General features: G+C 50.0%; 1 protein-coding gene across 3 annotated transcripts in view; it reads left to right on the top strand.

Annotated features, from left to right (window-relative positions):
* The window catches only part of TULP4 (TUB like protein 4), a 55,318-nt gene that overhangs the window by 6,439 nt on the left and 24,605 nt on the right, over positions 1-24,274 (top strand). For all 3 annotated transcript variants that reach the window (XR_013640104.1, XM_078877203.1, XM_078877204.1), the window contains exon 2: positions 23,587-23,840. Coding sequence is in view for 2 of the 3 variants with exons in the window: in XM_078877203.1 (XP_078733329.1) it covers positions 23,589-23,840 (252 nt within the window). In the remaining variant the exon portion in view is untranslated. The remainder of the gene's footprint in view (positions 1-23,586; positions 23,841-24,274) is intronic.

The following is a 24,274-nucleotide window of genomic DNA, read 5'->3' as shown; positions in this document are numbered from 1 at the left end:
TTTCTGGTGTAATTGGCGATGGATCCTCACTTGATGTTTTTGTTGAGCGGGCCTTTTGTGTTCTCCACTAGTTTGGAGGCTTTAGAATTGGGCAGGACCCTTGCGGTCTAGTAGTCTTTTGAATAATCAGCACCCAGGCATCATATTAGGGCCTAGGCACGGCAGCTGGAGTGTGTGAAGTCTAGGTCTTCAATGCACTAAATCCACCGCTGACTTCCAGCTAAGTCGAAAGACTCTAGCAGGGCTTTTGCAACCTGTGGGCTCCCCGACTGGCTGTACTGTCGGAGCAGGTCCTGGTAATGTGCCTGAAGCAGGGAGGTGAGATGATGTGCTCTGCCTGCTGTGGCACAGGGAGGGATCATACAAACGGTCAAATTTGGCCTACATGCCCAGCCATCGCATGCCCAAGCGGCTGTTCGACCGGATAGAACGGATATATGGAGCTAAACGGGCGCACCACAGGCAAGAGAAATTATAGACTGATGTGGTACAGAAGGATGTGGAGTTGATTGGGCTTGCCGATTACTGGTACCAGCAGTGTCAAGATCAGCCTCTGTGGAGAAGGTTCGTGCAGGACCCTGCTGGGGAGTTGGAGGCAGTTGCCTCCAGCAACAATGGAGGGCAGAGGAGCGACATTCAGAACAACGAGCGGCATGCCAGCCGGCTAAAACGAAGAGAGTTGGCACATCTGCCAGGCATCTCAGTAGTCAACCCATGGCACCTGGGTCTGTTCCGTGACCTGCTGCCAGCGAACCTTCGACACTTCACATGGCCTCAAAGTGCACCTAGCATGGCACAAGCGCCATGGTGATGTCACCGCCACTTAGTGGTGAACGACGGTTGTTGTTATACACACGGTCCCTGGCAGAGAGAATGGCACAGATCATCATCCACGCTCCGGACAGCAGTGTGCTGTGAGACACAGCATCGCCACACCCCCCTCCCCCCACCCCCGGTAGACGGGAGGAGGAGGAGGCACCCGCAGTACAGAACAGAGAGGTTGTGCGCGACTACATATAACGAGCCTGTGACTACACGGCCCGCAATGCGCTTGTAAGATCTTGGAAACTAAGCAGAGTTCTCATTTGCAAGAGTGAGTGAGCTATGTCACCAATATGACAAAATAAATACATAAACACAAGTACATGCACTGCCAGAAAATATAAATCAGAGCAACAACAACCAAATGGAAATCAGAGAAAAATAAACTGCATGACAGAAGAGATAGAATACATTGCACAGACATGCATCAATGTTTAATTAAATTATTTCCCTGTGACAAAAGTTGTCCCATTTTGAGCCTGGATGGTGCTTGTATGGGTGACCACCTCGCATGCTAGCTAGGTTTTGTAGGCTGTGAAACTAATTGGTGGGCAGCAGAGGGCTGTACAGCAAAATCCATAGTTGTACTGCACCTGTATGCTCCCACATCTATGCTCCCTACCTTCACCAACCTTGGATTTATTTTGCAAAGTGATGTGTATGCACGCTAACATTTAGATCGGCGTTTAGCCAGGTGCCTATGTATTTACAACAACACGGCCGACACAGTGTGGAGAGGGCTTCATCCGGCAGTGGATTGTCAAACGGCTGTAAATTATTATGTATTACTTACAGCATACAACTTGTATATCCACTAACTTGTGTATGGCCCAGTTATCAGTGTGTGCACCCGCAGGGGACTGGGCACAATTATTAGTAAAATTCTTGTCATCTTCTGCTGATATCTGCTGAGAATTAGCTCCGTGTGCATTGCTAAAGTGTGATCTTGCTGTAGGGGGACCCTTTAACAACTGTGCTATTGTCATTTGTGATTTTCCATTGTTTCCTGGTAGAATAGCCCACATGTTGAACGTGAACATTATTACACCACCACCATCCAACACAGTCAAACAATGTTTCGCTTGACCCTGCGTCAAGCATCTTCAGGACAAGATTCAGGAAGTAAAAAAAAACGCGTCACCTGGCCCAGGTTCTTAAATAGGTGTCATGACATCACAAGAACAATCGGATTTAAACGAGATATTAAGCATTACAATACGTGTTTTCCTTCTTATTTATCTGTGTCAATAATTAACGTCATTAACACAGATCAACATCTGGCCCAAAGCAGATTTTGGACAGGTAATTTACCCGAAACACAATTTTAAATGTATCAGTGGTTCCTGGAAACCGACGAGCTAAGTGGGAATGACAGTTTTACAAACCCTCATATTACTCAATAACAGTCGTCTTGTTGCTTGGCCGGTTCCAGGGCAGCTATTAGTCACCCAAATGTGATCACATAACCCCGCCGAGGTCATGTGCCCTGTCGACCAATCACCTATCAAAACAATGTTGAACAAACTCTTCTTTTTCATTAGTTAGACAGAACTTAATCATTGTGCCATTGCTATAGCCATAGCTGCTCGTAGTAGATGTGGTTGCCAGTGACAATTCCCGGTGACCGTTGCCCAAACATTTTCATAACGTCTCCTGACCTCAACTTTCATTCCCGTTGCTAAGAAGGAGATTGTGAACGCCCACCTGAATGGATTGGGATAACGCGGTATCAATCCTCACGCATTAAACGGAGATTAATCATCATAACCAGAGTGAAAAAAACACACTAAATGCTTCCTGGCTGCCTGTCTGTCTGCTACGTGAAGCGGCTACATTTCGAATGTCGCGCGCTCGCGCACAAGCACACACACGCACTCACTGGACTTATCATGGCCCCGTTTCACTGTAACACTCATTAGCGGTATCTACCACAGGATGATTGTGCACTTTTGTGCGGTTAGGTGTGGCTGTGTGGTTCTTGTGCCTCCGTTCTTTTGGAAAATATTTAACTGCCATTATTTCCAGATTATGTTCTATCCGGCCTCGCGGAGCTACATGCAAGGAGTGTAATTATCCTTCTTCACGTTTTGTGCGTCTCACACTTCTGCGCCGCCGAGTCTTCTGCTGCAATGCCCTTGTGCCCACCACACGAACATTCGAGCGGGCATTGCCATAGTCATCACAGCTGTCAACGATGGTGAAATGTGCGTCCCTTGTTGCGAGCACGAGGCCATGGTGAAAGTCAATGTATCGCTGAGCCCAGCCTCCAGCTGTTGATGCTGGGGCCCTTCAATTTGTCTTGTGCGCAGTTTTTTTGCGTGTAGGGAGGGAGTGAGTTTCACACCGGTGTTTGTGTGATCCACCAACCCTTTGGTGCTGCCTCCACAGCAGGAAATGTTGAGTGCGGCACGGCCACCACGTGGACGCTGAAATTCGCGACACCGAGTGGTTTGCTCAGCACCAGAACGGATTTCTGGAACTGATGGGCCTTGCGGTGTCGCGTGCGCTGAACCGACGAATCATTTGGCGTTGAGTTTAACAAAGGGTTTTGCAGGAGGGAAAGTTTTCTGACACCTGCGCCACAATATTTCGTGCCGTTAGACAATTACATCATCGTGGATGATGCTTGTCCGGTCTGGTCGATGTGGATGGAATCTGCCAGGCCACTTCGCCTGAGCCAGAGCCACGGCACTTGGGACACATTTATTCACACGCTCGCACCTCGGCAAGGACGTTTCACGATCGGACAATTCTCACAATCGCACGGCGGTGTAACTTTCAGTCTTAGAATATGCACAAGGATGCGATTATTCAAATGGAGATCCAATGCGCTTCGAACACAATTGTGTATTTAGCAGGCTGGGTATTGCAGGATATCCAATGCCGGTGGCGTGATTCGTGAACTTTTTCGGAATTAAAACGGGATGCTCCGGTGCGGTGGTAGTGATAAATGCCTCATCGCGAGGGTACACATCGAATGCGTCGAACGCGAGTGCATTGCCCCCTAAATAGACTCCGCGACATCAGAAAGACTTTTCATAGCAACGCCTTTCTCTGCCTTTCTCCCTTCGCTCCAGTGAGGCCTCAGCCGATGGACATTATGTCATCCCTGACACTGGCGTTATCTATTCAATGTGTGTGCTATCGATGCCTCGTGGCCGGTGCGGCTTTCCCCTTATGAGAAATCTCTCGGGTGCGGCCCCTCCCCCCAGTGTTGGCCACGTTGCACTCGGAACGGCCCGTGTCAATGGCCCCGGCTCCTCGCGCGCTTGTGCAGGTGGCTGTTTGCCCATGAGGCCTCTCTTCTTGCGGCCAGTTATAGGACTCGTGGGGCACGCCGTTCAAGGGTTCCCCAGCGCCTTGTTGTGCACTCTAGATGAGCCGTGTGATGCGTGATTATGGGACCGGTTGTGGTGGCTTTGTGCCTTTTGACAGCAATTTTGATGGACCCGAATGCTTTTCTTGGGGTGGGCCATTTCCCGTACCCGTGCAGGACCCCTCACCTGAACCACTCGAGCACTTTCCAGCTAAGATTGGGAGTGGTAATATAATAGTCCATCCGTCGGTCTGTAGCGGGGTAGTCGCAACAACTTGTTTAAAGATGATACGACACGAATACAATTTTATTTAGAAAAGTTTGTGTTGCTATTATAAGGGGGCTTATCTTGTAGGCAACCAGGGAAATGTACCCAAGGGTTGACCAAAGCTTGCTGATAAATTTACATCCGTTTTCAGCCTCTTTAAATCCAATGGCAACAACATCACACACACACATCACGTGTCGTGACATCATCCCTTCGGTGCAAATGCCAACATCGTGACTGTCAGCCATGGGCACGGCGGCAGAGCAGTGGTAACCCTCGTGCCTCACAGCAAGAAGTGTCTAGGTTCGATTCCTGACACGGTCACCTTCCTGTCTGAGGTTTGTACGTTTTCCCCCTGTTCTGCGTAGGGTTTCCTCCGGGTTCTCCCATTCCCTTCCATGGATATAAATAAAGAAAAACACACACACCCGGTATTGACCAAAACATCCCGATGCTGAAAAGTTACTTGAGTTGCACACAGCAGCAATATTGCCTGCCTACTGCAGAAAACTTGGCAGTACTCTCCTGGAAAAAAAATTCCTGACACTCAGTGAGGCTTTCCCAGGTGAACAAGTGGCGAAATAATAATAATAATAACTGCCATTTCAAATATAAAGGGGAGGGTAAAATACGGAGACACATCAAATTTGTATGTCCAAACAAGGAGTTAGAGGTTCCGGGTACTGTGGTGGTGAGGAGATATTATATCCCTCGCCTGGAAAGCAGGAGCACCGGGTTTTGATCCTGACCCTGACGCACCTCTGATTAGCACTGTTGGCTACGTACGGTGCGAAAGAAGTTCAACATACATAAAATTTGGGCTTTGAGAAATCGCTGTTCTTGTGGTCACATGGATTTTTTGTCCCCGGGTTCTCTGACATTGTCCTCCATGTTTAGAAGCATGCGTTTAGACTATTTGGCTGGTACTATAAAATCCTATGTGTGATGATATGATCCACTTTGATGAGCTATCACGTGTGGGCAGGTCACTTCTGAAAAAGAGCTAGTAGCCCAGTGGGATTTAACTGCTAACTAAAATAGTTGAGTTTGCTTTTACTTGCGGGCACAAGTGTACACGTGCTGCTTATGTTTGGCGGTAATGTAATGCAGTGCATCGATTGCTTTTATCTGGCCCACAGTGGCTTCCAGTCCCCACCTCCAGGAGTGGTGAGCCACTGAGGGCGACGGCGTGGAACTGCGAGTTTCCTTGAAGGAGAAACCGTCGCTCAGCTCCCACCACCCCCCTCCCCCAGTTGCGTTGACCGCAGCTGCGCCGGGGATTGAGTAACGTTACGTGAACGATAAACACCAAGTTACGTTTAACGTTTGGGTCCACCCGGTGTGTAAATGTATATCTGTGTACATTATTAAAAATCCTAAAGTATCTTATCCTGTCATGAATATGACTGTCTTGAGATGATGCGGCCGCATTTCAATTCCAAACGCTGTAAATCCTATATCGCTTTGTTTTCTCAAGCTGCCTTCATTCTCATCGTGAATTTCTCAGCATCGAGGCGGCAGCTGCGATTGCAGCTGTTCGACGGGGCGGGTGAGATCTTGACATCGGGATGCGGTCAAATCGTAGAGGACTGAGATTGAGGGCTACGGAAGATTGACTCCCTGTTTCTCAGTGACGGCTTCTCCCGATTAACTCGGCCTTTCCCAGGGGATTACCGTGCGCTGAGTCAGCGTGCCGGCATGGGCCACGGGGCTGAGCAGCTTGGCCCCGTGGTGTGCGCTGGCCCGGCCGTGTTCTTGCCACGTCCTTCACTGCCTCCTGCCTCAAGGCCGTGATGTACAAGGAACAATTTCCGGTGACAATCGTATATGGTAGTGGTTGCCAAGCCGCCCTCCATCGCAAAACAATCTTAAGTTTCCCAAATCTGGAAAAATCCAATCTTTTGCTCTCTCCTAGTGGGCAGGTGGTATGGCAACCTCCAATCACATCACGGAATAGAGGGCGGGTGACTTCCCGAGGTTGTTGTGCACACTGCACAGTCGACCATTGTCCACCGTGCAGTTTCTAACCAACTCTGCGTGCCGTGATCATGCTGCGCACGTTGGTCCGAATGCGCTGCTCGTGTTCTTGAGATACACTCAGTTGGTTACTCGCATCAATAATAATCTTCATCATCATCATTATTATTGGTGTACTTACATCAATAATAATAATCATCATTATTACATGCAGGCTCATGGAGTGAACAAAACTACAACTGAAACAGGAAACAAATCACAGAATATAAATAAGACGGTAAAAGAACGAGGCACAATAGAATCGCTTCACTCTGTATCTATCTTATCACTCCACTTATTTATCCAGGAAAGCCTCCACCAAGTCTCCAGGCTCTTTTTACTGTCATAGCACGGTTGGCTATGTACGGTGTGAAAGAAGTTCAAAATACTTACATACATTTTCAGGAGAGTCCTACTGTGTTTTTTGCAGTCGGAGAAAGCGATGTTGCTGCTGTGCGTGATCCCATATGAGTAACAATGAGAATGTTTCAGCAGTGATAAAGATACTATTATTTTTCTACCTACGTGACTTTATCGAAAGAACCAAAGAGTAAGGCAAATACCAGTTACATTTTTTTATTAACTACTCGTGGGAAGTACCTGGCGTTGCCCGGGGGGAAAAATATATTTCGAAAATTTCTTTAAAACATAACATTTGCGTACACAAATATAAAGCTATTGTGAAAGCCGGGCTTGCCATTTGTCTGTTAACAAAATTATAAGAGGTTTGCAGAAGTCCTGAATCAAAAAGTAATAGAAAGTTGCGGGTAAATAGTTGATTTAAAAGGTTTCCGAAAATTGTCGACCTCCCCCCCCCCCCCAAAATATTTTTACCCCCCCCCCCCCCGTAGGCATATATACCTACACACCCTACATACAATAGCGTGAGTAGTATTTAGTGACTTTGTGGTAGTATCTGGCTCTATAGTAATATCTGGCTCTACAGAAGCATCTACTGACTCTATAGTATCTATTGACTCTATAGTAGTATCTGCTAACTCTGTAGTTATATCTACTGACTGTACAGTAGTTATCTACTGAACACAGTAGTAGCTACTGACTGTATAGTAGTTACTACTGACTGTATAGTAGTTACTACTGACTGTAGTAGTTATTACTGACCGTAGTAGTATCTACTGATCGTAGTAGTATCTCCTAACCTTACAGTAGTATCTACCGACTCTATAGTTGTAACTACTAACTCTATAGTATTATTTGGTTCTTTCGGTAAAGTCACGTAGATAGAAAAATAATAAATAAATAAAGTTAATACATATGTAATAAACGACTGGACCACGATGTCTGGCTCAGTGTCCTTTATTCGGTTCGTGCTGTACACCCACACGGCTGTCTTTACTCTGTAGCTTCTCCACGGTGCTGACTCCAATGTCGGCCCGATCCACAACAGCAGCTCCGCTGCTGTTTCTCTCACACAGCCCCCCTTGGCTGTACTCGCTGCAACTCCTCTCCCTCCGCAGCTCTGACAGCCTCCTGCTGTCTCTCTCTCTCTCCGCAGCTCCTCCTGGCAGCCACACCGCTGCCTCTAACACGCAGCCCTTCTGGCTGTCTCCTCTGCAGCTGCACACCACTCCGCAGCTTCCTCTTATCTTCGGGGTTGGCTCCCGATGGCCGTCGGCGCCCCCCCCTCTCCACACTCGCCCGCGTGGCCTCACTCTTTTCCGCTCACACCCCGACTGCCTTCCCCTTCCGGTTTACCCGCTTAAGGACCCGAACCTTCCCCCCACGTCACATGACTCCACCCCCCGTGACGTCACATCCGGAAGGTCGCTTACGCCCGCATTACACCACCCTCCCCCGTAGAAAAATCCCAGCCGACCTCGGCTGACCAATAGCAAATCGTAATGCGGCGAACCGAGCTTCCCCCCCTAAAGGACACTAAGCATACAATGTAACAGCAAGAACAACAACAACAACGCAATTAACATCAACGAACGTACAAAAAGCATGCAATAAATACAACTGTAAGAAAAAAATAACAAGACAACAACAATCAACGAAACGTAAGCGATTTGGAACGTGTGCGGGTCGCCGGCCCGTCCCGGACGGTCGGCGGCCCACTCGCAGAACGGGAACGCGATGAAAGTCGAGGAATGACAGGGGGTAATCCCCCTGTCGCAGCTGGAAGTCCACCGCCGTCCCGTGTCTCTAAAGAGTTAGTCTTGGGCTTGTCCTGTGACCGTGCCCGCAGCTGGGTCGGAAGGGCTGCAGGGCTCGAAGGTCCCGCAGACCTGGCAGGCGTCCTCCGAGCAGGGCCCCTCGTCCCCCGCAATGTCACGGCCGGCCTGTCTGGAACAGGTACAACAGGCGCTCCAGCAAGATCAATGGACGCAGGCAGGGGAGAGTCAGCAGCAACAGACCCCGGCAAGGCAACATTGGGGGATGACGCATCATGTAAGGGAGCAACATATGGTTTCAAGCGCGACGTATGCACAACCCAGCGACGAGACCCAATCTGGACGCGTGCTGACTGTGGGTTGGGAACCGCAATGAGGCGTACGGGACCATGCCAGGGTTTGTGCAATTTCGGCGAGGTCCCCGGACGTACCTGTGGACAATGAAGCCAGGCTAGGTCCCCAACCTTCCAAGGGCACTCCCCCTCAGACCGTCGCGCATATCGCTCGTTCCGGGCCTGGGCTTTGGCCGTAGCCACGCGGGCATTCTCCCGCGCCTCCGTGACTCGGCGAACCGTGTCCTGAATGTATTCAGGAAGTGGTTTACGAGGTCCCTTCACCCCAGTTCCCAATTGCACATCCACCGGCGGCACGTTTTCCCGACCATACATAAGGTAAAACGGCGAATATCCTGTAGCCGCATGAGGCGTCATCCTGTACGCCGAAAGCACCCCGGGGATGTGCAGATCCCAATCTGATTGTTGTTCACTCACGGTATGGCAAAGCATGGCAGACAATGTCCTGTTCAGCCGTTCAACCATACCATCCGTCTGCGGATGGTATGGGGATGTCCGTACTTTCTTAGTCCCAAGGCCCGCGCACACTTCCGCCAATAATTTAGAAGAGAAATTCCTGCCCTGGTCCGTGAGGAGTCTCTCAGGCGCCCCCTTATCCATAATATACCCAAACAAAAAGGCGTCGGTAATGGCCGCGGCCGACTGATCGGGCAACGGCCAGGCCATCGGCCAACGGGAGAGGTACTCAACCCCTACCAGCAAATATTTATTACCCCTCGCCGATGGTGGAAAAGGTCCCAATATGTCCAGTGCCACCAATTCATTGACTCGAGACACCTGAATCGACTGGAGAGGCGGCACGTAAGGATGTTTCGGCGGCTTACGTCGTGCACACGCAGGGCACGCGCGCACGTGCCCTACGACATCTGTCGCCATGCCGTGCCAAAAATAATGACGTTGCAACGTCAACAAGGTCTTCTGCACCCCTAAATGTAAGAGAGTGTCACAATGGAGGGTTCTAATCAACTCGAATCGCAAGGACGTTGGTACCACCAGGCGCCAACGTTCCTGGAACCCCTCCCGCCACATAAGCAGACCATCTCGGAGAGCGGTTTGCGGCCCCACAGCCGTACTCGGACTCCCATTGTCCTTAGCAGACCGCTTCCGCAAGGACACCAATGACTCATCCATCATCTGTTCCCGGATCCAGACAGACCGCGGCAGATTCAAAACCCCGTCAGCCGGTCCCGGTTCCATCGGAGTGTCCGACTTCTCGACGGCCAACGTAAGCGGCTGAGGGGGGTTTGGAATCGGCGAACACCTATGCGTCCCCGACTCACATTTACAAGGGGCGCGCCGCGGTAATCTGGAAAGTGCGTCAGCGTTCGCATGGCGCACTCCCTTCCGATGTTGAATTTGGAAGGAAAATTCCTGTAGCGTGTCCAACCAACGTGCCAACTGTCCGGATGGCTGGTCAATTTTAAGGGCATATTGCAAGGCCGCATGATCCGTACGCACAATAAAAGAACGACCGTAGAGGTATGGTCGAAATTGCCGTAGGAAAAAAACAACCGCCAATAGTTCTCTGCGAGTGACACAGTAGCGGGTTTCCGCAGGAGACAAGACTCGGCTACCATACGCCACGACACGCTCTACACCCCCTTTAGACTGTGATAACACCGCCCCAATACCTGTGTCACTCGCGTCCGTATCAAGAATGAATGGGTGATCGAAATCGGGATAATCCAATGTTGGGGCCGTGGCCAATAGATCACGCAGACTCCGAAAGGCCGCCTCCTCCGGCTGTCCCCAAACAAACTTCCGTCCTTTACCCGTAAGGAGATGCAAGGGCCTCGCAATCGTCGCAAAACCCGGCACAAATCTTCGGTAATACGAGGCAAACCCCAAAAACCGCCGAACATCCCCCACGGTGGCCGGAGTCGGCCAATCCCGGACGCACGCCGTCTTTTCCGGATCCGTGGACACTCCCTCGGCACTCACAATGTGCCCCAAATAGCGGACGGACCGTTGCAGTAGGTGACATTTCTTTGGTTTGAATTTCAATTTGGCAGAACGCATCCTCGTGAACACTGTCTCCAGCCGCGTCAAATGTTCATCAAATGTGCGGCTGAAGACAATAATATCGTCCAAATATATAAGACACGTCTCCCACTGCAACCCCGTCAAAACGAGCTCCATCAATCTTTGAAATGTAGCAGGAGCCGCATTCAATCCCATCGGGAGACAGTTGAATTGAAATAACCCCTGCGGCGTACGGAATGCGGTTTTCTCCCGTGAGGACTCGTCAAGGGGAAGCTGCCAAAATCCCGAAGAGAGGTCCAGTGTGGAAAAGAACTTAGCCCCCGACAATGCGTCGAGGGAGTCATCCATACGCGGCAGGGGGTACGCATCTGCCACCGATATCTTATTCAATTTGCGGAAATCAACACAAAATCGCAATTTGCCATCCTTCTTCTTAACCAAGACGACTGGAGCGCCCCATGGGCTGTTAGATGGCGATATAATGTCCGCAGCCAACATGTCTTCCACTGCCCCCCGTACGTGTTCTCGCTCCGCAGGACTCATCCGATGCGAATTTAATCGAATAGGGGCAGCATCGCCCGTCTCAATGTGATGGTAAAGCAACGAAGTGCGGCCCAAATCCAAATCATCGGAGCTGAACACATCGGAATATGTCAACAACAATTTACGCAGCGCACCACGTTGCTCCATGGACAGGGAAGAATTTTCGTCACATAAATGAGCAACCCAACGATCATCCGAACTCCTTGGCTCGGAAACCCCAGCAACAACTCCCCGGCTATGTGGACAATCATGGGTCGCAAACGCCGTAGTGGCATGTGCCACAACCGTACCGGCCGGGACACGGACATTTTCTCCCCCCGCATTAAGCACCTGTAAAAACGGTAATTGATCCGGCCGGACGATGGTCTGTGCCCCCACTAACGCCAACCCGGTTGTTATCGTGGCGGACGGTGACAACAAGACCCCTACTGCTCCTAGCCGATCAGGCAGGGGCTTCCGATACCGCAAGGGTATAAGCATCTGTGTACCAGGTGGGATGTCCACAGATGCGACGGACAGCGCCTGCACTTGTACGGCCGAAGCAGGTCGCCCCCAGGGCGACGGCAGAAACGAGATTTGACGGCCCCCCGGCAGTTCAATACAATTCTCATTGATTTTGATCAAAATGGGCATCTTAGCCAAAAAATCGGTGCCTAACAAACAAGGAACCGCCAAAGATCTCGATATCAACACAACACCCGAGGCCGACACATCCCCAATAGATATCTTAGCATCCACCTGACCCACGATACCCATGCTACCCCCGTTCGCAGCGACGCACGACCCATAAACCGGACGCACAGCCCCCGGCGGGATGCCCAACAGATGAAAAATGACATCCGAAATAATAGTCGCAGACGCGCCGGAGTCGACCAAAATGCGTACGTCCACCCCTTGTATAGACCCCGGTACAGTGGACGAGCCCGTAGCGGCCGCGACGACTCTCCGTGCCAACTTGCGCCATTGCGTGACCGAGCGACAAGGCCCCGTCGAAGGGCATGCTTTAACCACAACGTTAGGATGGCGCAACGACGGTGATGGGTGAGGTGTAAAGCCTTGCCGAGTGTCTGGTGCGTGCCGACATGCCTGTTTCGGAGGATCTTTAGCCGACTTGACCGGTGCCGAGGCCTCCTGCTGCGGCGGAGCCGGGAAGCGGGCCCAGCAGTCTCTGGCGTAGTGGCCCCTACGCCCGCAGCGGAAACATTCGGCGTCGTTGCGCCGAAGCGCAGGCCTCGCCTCCTGACGGCCCCGTTCTGGTAGCGCCGCGCGCGGTCTCGGCCCGCCGCGTCCCGTCCATGGAGCGGAGGCGGCCGTCAGTTGTTGAGGGCCCCGGTCATCCGGAACATAGACAGCCTGCGCAGGGTTCCAACCCAGCGCATCCCCTTCTTTGACGGGTCCCCCCGTCCACGCCGTCACTTGTTTCCAGCGACGGAGGTTGAATTGCGCATCGAGACACTTAGCAGCCGTCCGGGAAGTTAGCTTCTCATGCCCACACACAGGCATGGGGATCCCCAGATCCCGAGACAGCTCCAACATTTTCCCTAATATGAGAGGCTCGAGCAGGTCCTGTGGCGTCTCAGGATAAGCTGCCATGGCCAGCTCCAGCACCGCACCCCTGAACGCCACGGGCGACTCCTCTGGTGCTCGTTGTCGTTGAGCGAATCGCCGATGCGCATCATCTGGTGGCTCATAAGCATCGGCCATTTCTTGAAAAACACCACATAAAGTTGCCTTCTTCTCGGTCGTTATGGAACGGAAGAATCGGACAGATTCGTCGTCCAGGAGAGTCGGCAACACCTCCAAAGCCTCCGCATCGGTCCATCTTGCTGTGCGTACCGCCGCCAAGAAGCGGCAGGCGAACGCGCTCCAGTCCCCACCGACGGAAAATTCTTTAACCGTTGTAAGGTGGCGACTCCGACTCCTCTTCCCGCCGTCTTCCAATGGTGGTGGTTGTGATGGCAAATTCAAAATGGCGTCGGCCCGCGGCGTGGCCAAGATGGCGGTTTGGCGCCACGGAGCGCGCAAAATGGCGGCCTCTTGCCGCGTGTGCAATGCCGGCGGCAGGACAGGCAACGTGGCGGCCCGCGGAGCACCAATTGCATCATCCATCGTTCCTGGCGCGACGAGATGGCATAGATGCGCCAGGACGTCCTTAAGTGCCTCCAGTTGTACCGCCATCGCTTGCCATCGTTGATCCGCGTCTGATGATGTCGACGGACCCGCCACCGCGCCAACATCCTCCACTCCCGTTCCCGTGGTCGCCTCAGCCGGGCTCTCCTCCACCACCCCAACAGGATCCGTGGTTGGAGGGAGTTCGTCGTCGTCGGACGAAGAAGCCGATGCAGGCGCCGGATTAACTTTCTTCCTCACTTGTTTCGACATGCCGTTGCACTTCCGACACCAGTGTAATAAACGACTGGACCACGATGTCTGGCTCAGTGTCCTTTATTCGGTTCGTGCTGTACACCCACACGGCTGTCTTTACTCTGTAGCTTCTCCAGGGTGCTGACTCCAATGTCGGCCCGATCCACAACAGCAGCTCCGCTGCTGTTTCTCTCACACAGCCCCCCTTGGCTGTACTCGCTGCAACTCCTCTCCCTCCGCAGCTCTGACAGCCTCCTGCTGTCTCTCTCTCTCTCCGCAGCTCCTCCTGGCAGCCACACCGCTGCCTCTAACACGCAGCCCTTCTGGCTGTCTCCTCTGCAGCTGCACACCACTCCGCAGCTTCCTCTTATCTTCGGGGTTGGCTCCCGATGGCCGTCGGCGCCCCCCCCTCTCCACACTCGCCCGCGTGGCCTCACTCTTTTCCGCTCACACCCCGACTGCCTTCCCCTTCCGGTTTACCCGCTTAAGGACCCGAACCTTCCCCCCACGTCACATGACTCCACCCCCCGTGACGTCACATCCGGAAGGTCGCTTACGCCCGCATTACACATATACAAATTTTAACAAAAACCATGACGTTTCGATCACAACACAAGCGATCGTCTTCAGGAGGAAAGAGATTATTCACTTTATTTTTTAAAAAAATTATCTACGTGACTTTACCGAAAGAACCGAAGAATAAGAATTCCTGCAGTCATGAAAGTTTTAAATCAAAATGTAACTCTATCATAGTATCTGCTGACTCTATAGTGGTATCTGATCACTCTATAGCAGTATCTGCTGACTCTATATCAGTATCGTCCGACTCTATAGTTGTATCTACTGACTGCAGCAGTATATACTGAATGTCGTGGAATCTACTGACTGTAGTATTATCGACTGACTATAGTAGTATCTATCGACTCTATGGTAGTATCAACCGACTCTATAGTAGTAACTACTTGCTCTGCAGTAGTATCAAATTACTATAGTAGTGCCAACTGAATCTATAGTAGAATCTATTGACTGTATAGTAGTATCTACTGACTATAGTAGTAACTACTAACTCCATAGTAGTATCTGCTGACTCTATATAGCAGTATCTGCTGACTATAACAGTATCTGCTGACAATGGTCGTATCTACCGACTCTGCAGTAGTATATATTGACTATAGTAGTATCTGTAGTAGTATCTACTATGACTACAGTAGTATTTACTGACTATAGTAGTATCTACTATAACTACAGTAGTATATACTGACTATAGTAGTATCTACTATCACTACAGTAGTATATACGGACTGTATTGTAGTATCTACTGACTAGCAGTATTTACTGACCGTAGTGGTATCTACTGACTCAATAGTAGTATCTGCCGACTCTATAGTAGTGTAGTGGCATAACGCGCGGGGTTTTCAAAGAGCGGGTGCATTTGAGAGCGAGCAGGTGCAAGCGTCAGGACATAGATTAGACGCCGGAGAGGCGGCAGCAATTAGAGGAAGAAGCATTAATTAAGCGGGTGCATTTGGGGACAGGCAGGTGCGAGCATTGGAGCATGGGGTAGACACTGGAGAGGCGTGAGATGGAGGCGATAAGAGAGAGAGCACGCGCATGAGGTGCCATAGAAGCGCCAGCTTCGTGGAGAGTAATTGAGGACCCCTAATGAGGAGAGATATATAAGGGAGTGTGCGGAGCAACACGAGGTGGTTGTTGGTTAGAGCTCAAGGGATGAAGAACACAAGAATCGGGGAGAAGACGCCTGGGATCTCGCCCTCTTCACCTCGTCTTCCCCAGCAGTGTTGGCTGATCCCCTGCTGGGGGAAAGGACGAGTATAGAGTGACAGGCTAGCTGAGTATAGAGTGACAGGCTAGCGGAGTATAGAGTGACTACTACAGATACTATAGTAGTATCTGTAGTAGTATCTACTATGACTACAGTAGTATTTACTGACTATAGTAGTATCTACTATAACTACAGTAGTATATACTGACTATAGTAGTATCTACTATCACTACAGTAGTATATACGGACTGTATTGTAGTATCTACTGACTAGCAGTATTTACTGACCGTAGTGGTATCTACTGACTCAATAGTAGTATCTGCCGACTCTATAGTAGTGTAGTGGCATAACGCGCGGGGTTTTCAAAGAGCGGGTGCATTTGAGAGCGAGCAGGTGCAAGCGTCAGGACATAGATTAGACGCCGGAGAGGCGGCAGCAATTAGAGGAAGAAGCATTAATTAAGCGGGTGCATTTGGGGACAGGCAGGTGCGAGCATTGGAGCATGGGGTAGACACTGGAGAGGCGTGAGATGGAGGCGATAAGAGAGAGAGCACGCGCATGAGGTGCCATAGAAGCGCCAGCTTCGTGGAGAGTAATTGAGGACCCCTAATGAGGAGAGATATATAAGGGAGTGTGCGGAGCAACACGAGGTGGTTGTTGGTTAGAGCTCAAGGGATGAAGAACACAAGAATCGGGGAGAAGACGCCTGGGATCTCGCCCTCTTCACCTCGTCTTCCCCAGCAGTGTTGGCTGATCCCCTGCTGGGGGAAAGGACGAGTATAGAGTGACAGGCTAGCTGAGTATAGAGTGACAGGCTAGCGGAGTATAGAGTGACAGGTTAGCGGAGTATAGAGTGAGAGAGATAGCAGAGTGGGGGAGTTCAGAACAAGGGTGTGTTGTGTTCGTGTAAGCATCCACCCTGGATGCGAGGTAATAAAGTGACACAGGAGAAAAGCTAAGAGTGTCTGTGTGAATACAACACTACAGTTGTATCAACCAACTCTATAGTAGTAAATACTGACTCTACAGTAGTCATATCTATTTTCTCTAAAGTAGTGTAGTGGATTCAACTGAGTCTCAGACGTACTTCTTGGAGGCATCACACATATTTATTAACACTGTAATGGGTTCCGGAGAGACTTGTAGAGGTAACTTCTTTATTACGATACAACACTCCAACAGTCCTGATACTCTGTTACAGCCTAGGGACACAGCCTAGGGACACAGCCTAGGGACACAGCCTACTCCTAGCGTGCCTGACACTGGCTATGCTCTCGAGTCCTCCGGCTACAATTACCCAAGGGGAGGCTACCTGACCCGACCCAGCCAAGGTGCGGGTCTAGACTCTGCCTTCCTCAGAAATCGCCCTTTCAAGGACGTAGAGCCGGGAGTCTCAGAGTCCCACCACTGGCCCGCACAGCATCCCGGCCCTTACAAGGACAAGCGGGGCGAGGGGGTCCAGGGTCCTAAGCTGGCTGGTCTTGGGTCTTGAGCTGCGACTGGTCCCGATTGGCTGGGGAGGTCCCCTTTTATGCCCCTTTGCCCATCGAGGGGTGGCGTTGCGTGGGATCGTAGATCCCCCGTAGCCCCCCCCCCTCATTGGTGGTGCCGAGGGGATTAGCTGTCTGGAGTCCCCATCGAGGGGTGGCGTTGTGTGGGATCATAGATCCCCCGCAGCCCCCCCCCCCTCCTTGGCGGTATGGGGCACCCTTGCAGATGGACCTCGTCTACCACTGGCCAGTAAGCGTGGCCCATCTATGACACTACAACACCAACACATAACACAAAGGGGTTACTGTCCCTTACCAGATAACCTATGGTGGTGGACCACTAGGCTAACTACACTATATTCTTAGGTTTTCGGTAAAGTCACGTAGGTAAACATTTAAAATTAATAAAAGTAAAATAAAAACAAAATAAAAATCACGACGTTTCGGAGGCAACACAAGCTTCCGTCTTCAGGTGGAACCGTCACAGCACGATAGCTGTATCAATTAATTGAGAGATTACAAGAGATACTACCCCGTATATATACTGGTTGAGGGGGGGGGGATGGGCCAGGAACGGCCCACTTTTTTAATATTATGGTAAGGTGCGGCTTGAGACTACGGCTAGTCTACATAACAAAGGACTGCGCCTTTATTATGGTTCAGTCCTTTGTTATGTAGACTAGCCGTAGTCTCAAGCCGCACCTTACCATAATAATAAAAAAGTGGGCCGTTCCTGGCCCATCCCCCCCCCCCTCAACCAGTATATATATGGGGTAGTATCTCTTGTAATCTCTCATTTACTTGATACAGCTATCGTGCTGTGACGGTTCCACCTGAAGACGGAAGCTTGTGTTGCCTCCAAAACGTCGTGATTTTTATTTTGTTTTTATTTTACTTTTATTAATTTAAATTTTTTACCTACGTGACTTTATCGAAAACCTAAGAATATGAATACTTGCAGTCACGAAAGCTTCAAATCTAGAACTAACTACACTAGTTACTGGGTGTAGCTACAACAGACAGGACACTATCTGGGGTCCTCGTCCATGTGTTGGTGACGTCTTCTTGGATGTAGATTGTAGATCGTAGATTTTCAGATGACAGCCACGCTGAACCCCGGTCCCTGTGTGGACCCGGTTTATATGCTGCTGGATCGTGGCTAGCCCCACCCTTGACCACGACCACCTTCGAGAAACCTCTTGTCGTTTCTCGACTCTTCCTGTAGGATCTCACCCTGACACATGACCACCCCCAAGCCCCCACCTGGGGCCCTTGTAGATCTTACTGGTCACGTGCCTTCCAGGGTCAACCAGAGTGCCATGGCCTAGGGTAACCTCATCCCATGGCTGACACTCTCACACTCCCTCCTGTAGGAGTAAGCACTACACGCCATGCGTGGTGCCACTGCGCTATCCCAGCGTTCACTGAGCCCCCTCTAGGGCTGGTACTACACCCACCTATTCGGTGTCCGCGATGACAATGCATCGCACGCCCTGCCTCGCTAGAGCCGGCATTACACAGTGACATACACGATGTCGCTACATACGTGATGTCGGCGATGCGAGTACATCGCACGCCGTGCCCCTCTAGGGCCGGCACCACACAGTAACATCCGCGATGTTACTACAGTAGTATCAACTGAATATAGTAGTCACTATTAACTTTATTGTCGTATCTGCTGTCTATAGCAGTATCTGCTGACTCTAAAGCAGTATCTACTGACTATAGTCGTATATACCGACTCTACAGCAGTATATACTAACTATAGTGGTATCTACTGACTGTAGTATTATATACCGACTCTATAGTAGTATATACTGACTACAGTAGTAACTACTGACTCTACAGTAGTATCTACTGAATCTATAGTGGTATCTATTTACTCTATAGTAGTATCTGCTGATTATAGTAGTAACTACTAACTCTATAGTAGTATCTACTGACTATAGCAGTGTCTGCTTACTCTATAGCAGTATCTACTGACTACAGTAGCATCTACCGACTTTGCAGTATTATCTCCCGACTTTACAGTGGTGTCTCCCGACTCTATAGGCGTGTCTATCGACTCTACAGTAGTATGTACCGACTCTATAGTCATAACTACTGACTCTATAGTAGTATCTAGTGAATTTACAGTAGTTTCTACTGACTATAGTAGTATCTACCAACTTGATAGCAGTATCTACAATCACTACAGTTGTATATACTGACTATAGTAGTATCTACTATCACTACATTAGTATCTACTTACTGTAGTAGTATACTATCACTACAGTAGTATATACTGACTGTAGTAGTATTTGTAGTAGTATCTACTATCACTGCAGTAGTATATACTGACTGTAGTAGTATACTATCACTACAGTAGTATATACTGACTGTAGTAGTATCTACTATCACTACAGTAGTATATACTGACTGTAGTAGTATCTACTATCACTACAGTAGTATATATTGACTATAGTAGTATCTATACTAACTCTACAGTAGTATCTACCGACTTTATAATATAATTTCTCGATTCTATAATACAATACTCTGTGGTTCTTTCGGTAAAGTCACGTAGATAGAAAATTAATAGATCACGACATTTCGATCGCAACACAAGCAACCGCCATCAGGGGAAACAAACACAGCAGGAGAACTGCTGACGTATGAGAAAAAGCTGCTGCAACAAGAGTTTATATAAGCTTTTGGTGGGTCCAACCCAAGGGTAAGTGGGCAGAGCTAGAGAAGGAATTTGTACGTAAATGTAAGAGATTAGCATGTCAATGTGAGACGGCTCCAGCAACCGGGGTGTGCCAATGAGAAGATTAGCATGTCAATGTCAGGGAGCCGGGCAAAACGAAACCCGCAAGAGCAAGAGATACACATGGAGAGAGAGAGACACACACACAAAGAGACACACACAGAGAGACAACCCACAAACAGAGAGGGACATCCACATAGAGAGAGCGCGAAGTACCCGGCGTTGCCCAGGCAAAAAATACATACACATCGACTTACACACACACAGACATCGACCCACACACATACAAACACATCGACTAACACACTCGCACACATATGGACTCACACACAGACATCGACTTTAGACACACACACAAAAAACAAAGATCCCCTATATAGCCTTAACAGACTTTAGGGGCAAGTGCTGTTAGCGAGCACCTATGAAGAACGGAATGGTACACGAGGGGGTGGGTGGCCAGCACCATGCCCGACCGCCTTTGTCTCCCTAGTGGAGATGTTTTTACACACCGCACCAGGTACTAATTTGAGGCTGAGTCGACGTAGGGGAGGCCCGGGACCGGTTCAGATAATCGTCACTGGTGTTGGCCGTGAGCGGGAATCGAACCCGTGTTGCCGGGTTCATATCGCAGCATGCTAACCGCTACACTATCGCTCCCCCATTAGACACACACACATGGAGTTGCACACATCGACTTGCACACACACAGCGACTCACACACATCGACTCACACACACACACATGGACTCACACACACATCGACGTATGCACACGCACATCGACTCACACCCATCGACTCAGTCACACACACATCGATTTGCACACACACACATCTACTTACACACACAAATTGCCTCGCACACACACATCGACTTACAAAACATACACATCGACTTAAGCGCACACATCGACTTACACACACAAACACATGGACTCTGAGACACACACATTGACTCACACACAACAAAGATCCCCTATATAGCCTTAACAGACTGTAGGGGCAAGTGCTGTTAGCGAGCACCTATGAAGGCCAGAACGGTACACGAGGGGGTGGGTGGCCAGCGCCACGCCCGACCGCCTTTGTCTCCCTAGTGGTGATGTTTACACACTGAACCAGGTACTAATTTGAGGCTGAGTCGACCTAGGGGAGGCCCAGGACCGGTTCAGATAATCGTCACTGGTGTTTGCCGTGAGCGAGAATCGAACCCGGGTCGCCAGGTTTGTAGTGCAGCGCGCTAACCGCTACACTACCGCTCCCCTCACACACACATCGACTGACACACACATCGACTCACACACACATCGACTCGCACACACATATGGACTTACGCACACTTCAACTTACGCACACACTTCGACTTACACACACACATACACATCGACACACATGCACATACATCGCCCCACACACAGACTCATCGACTTGCACACACACAGCGACACACACACACATGGACTTACACACACATCGACTTACACACACATGGATGTACACACACACACATCGAGGCAGACACGCACATCGACTCACACGCACACATGGACTTAGACACACACGTAATTATTTTAAAATGTACTAACTTATGGATTTTAGTTGTCTACACACACACACGACGCACACACATTGACTAACACACACATCGACTCACACACACACTAATGGACTCACACGCACACATGGACTTACACACACATATCGACTTACAAACACACAGCGACTCACACACACACGGACTTAGACACACACATACATCGACTCACACACTTCGATTTACACGCACACACAATTGTTCTTTTTTTTCACTTACACACACATGGATTCACACACACACAGACATCGACCAACACACATACAAACACATCGACTTACCCACACACACATATCGACTAAGATACACACACATGGACTTACACACACACATGGACCCACGCACACACATCGACTTACACACACACATCTACTCACACACACACACATATCGACTAAGACACACACACATGGACTTACACACACACATGGACCCACGCATACACATCGACTTATACACACACATCTACTCACACACACACATACATAGACTCACACATACATCGACCTACACACACACATATCGACGCACACACACACATAGACTCACACATATAGACTCACACACACATCGAACACACACATATATGGACTTACACACACATGGACAAACACACACACACATATCGACTCACACACATCGACTCTCATGCACAGACACATCGACTGACACACACATCGACTTAGACACACACATCCACTAACGCACACACACATCGACTTACACACACAGCGACTTAGGCACACACACATGGAGTTACAACAACAACAACAACCGCCATTCGCCACTAAGTGGCGGTGACGTCACCACGACGCTTGTGCCAGGCCAAGTGCACCTTGAGGCCATGTGAAGTGTCGAACGCCCGCTGGCAGGAGGTCATGGGGCAGACCCAGCAGGTGCCACGGGTCGACTGACCGAGATGACCGAGATGACATGGAGTTACACACACACATACACATGCACTTACACACACATACATAAACTTACACACACACACATGGACTTACACACACACATGGACTTACACACATCGACCCACACACACATCGACTAACACACACATATTGACTCACACACACACACATCGACTCTCACACACACACACACATCGACCCACACACACACATCGACTCACACACACACACACATGGACTTGCACACACATATCGACTTATGCACACACACATGGATGTACACACGCACTAACATCGTCGCAGACACGCACATGGACTCACGTACACAAGGACTTAGACACAATACTAATTAATAATAATAAATATATTAATATTAACCAAGTACATTTTGAAATATTAGTTGTCAGCACACAAACATTAATATTTTAATATTTCCAAGGTGATTATTAAAATAATAGGTTTCTATGTACGTGAGTTTAGCGAAAGAAGCAAGAAATATAAATATTAGTTGTCTGCACACCAACATAATACATTTAATAATTGCAAGGTGATTATTTAAATAATAGGTTTCTATCTACGTGAGTTTAGCGAAAGAAGCAAGAAAATAGTACTTAACATTGTCGTGGTGAGGCCTAGTCCCACGCAGAGCCCCCGGCCTCGCCTAGATTGCCCAGCCGGCCGAGGTGACACCTTGGCAGGCTGGGGGCTGGGCCGCTACCCCCCCCCGCACCCACGATCCCCCCGCCCTCTCTGCAGTCATATCTACGGCCTATAGTGGTGGCATCTACGGACTGTATTGTAGTAACTGCACGCATCGGAGTGGGGGGGGAGAAGAGGACATCACACTGTGAAAAATTTACCTCATTTTGTGTATTTTTTTTCATTTTTGTTACGCGAATGATAATTTTTTCCGATCGTGTGTGCGTTGCTAGGGGCAACCCCTGTTAGCGTTTCGAGCATGCGCAAATTCGTGCTGTGTCGCGCGCTGAGCGCACAAAAAATAATACAATAATAATAATAAATTGCACTCAAATGTTAATTTAACTACTTTAAAGTATACGGATGGGAAAACGGAATAGCGCTGGCTCACCAGAGACCGACACGGATCATTTAAATGTGTTGTTCCATCTCTTTTTTTTTAAACGTGGACCCGTTCTCCGCGCGCAGATGGGCACGGTTGAGCAGCGGTTTCCCATCACCGGCGACTGACACCGACGCCACTGTTCCTCCTCCCTCCACCATTCCCCCCCGCCGCTCGTAGCCATGTTTGCCGCCCTGGAGCAGTCCCCAGTGCTCTACAGCGACTCGAACTTGCTGTGCGCATCATGGAAGGGTCGCGTGCCGCACAGCGAGCGAGAGCGGCCCGTGTGCCGGCGCCGATGCTACCAGGAAGGCTGGCTCGCGCTGGGCAATGCGCACGGCGTGGTGGGCGTCACCTTCTGCAGCTCTCACTGCCGGCGCGAGCGCCCCACACCGCAGCGCGTCAACTTCAACCTGCGCGGCCACAACAGCGAGGTGAGCAGCGGCGGAGACCACGCTCGCCATCGACCGGCGTGCTCACTGGCACGCTCACCGGAACCTCCACGACCACACCACAGCCACACAGCGCACTTACCCACACCCTCATCAGCACCTTCACCGGCACAGACGCCCACACCAGCACACTCAAGATCACTAGCACAATCACGCTGCAACCGCGCAATGCGCTCACCCACAACTTCACCAGTAGCCTCACTAGCACCAACACCCTTACCATGGAGTGTGCTTAGTGTGCTTATGGTTTTAGTGGTGTGTGTATAGTTTGTGTGGTGTGCGTGTGTATGTATGTGCGTGTGTGCATGCATGTGCATGTCTGTACATGTATGCGCGTGCATATGTGTGCGTGTGTGCATGTGCTGCTGCTCAACCTGGAGTGTGCCACTAAGAAGTGGGATCTTACTAAGCACTTG

This window comes from Lampetra fluviatilis, chromosome 47, assembly GCF_964198595.1.
Source record: "Lampetra fluviatilis chromosome 47, kcLamFluv1.1, whole genome shotgun sequence".
Classification (NCBI taxonomy): domain Eukaryota; kingdom Metazoa; phylum Chordata; class Hyperoartia; order Petromyzontiformes; family Petromyzontidae; genus Lampetra; species Lampetra fluviatilis.
Note: the sequence above shows the minus strand (reverse complement) of the source record. Positions and strands in the feature narration are given on the sequence as shown.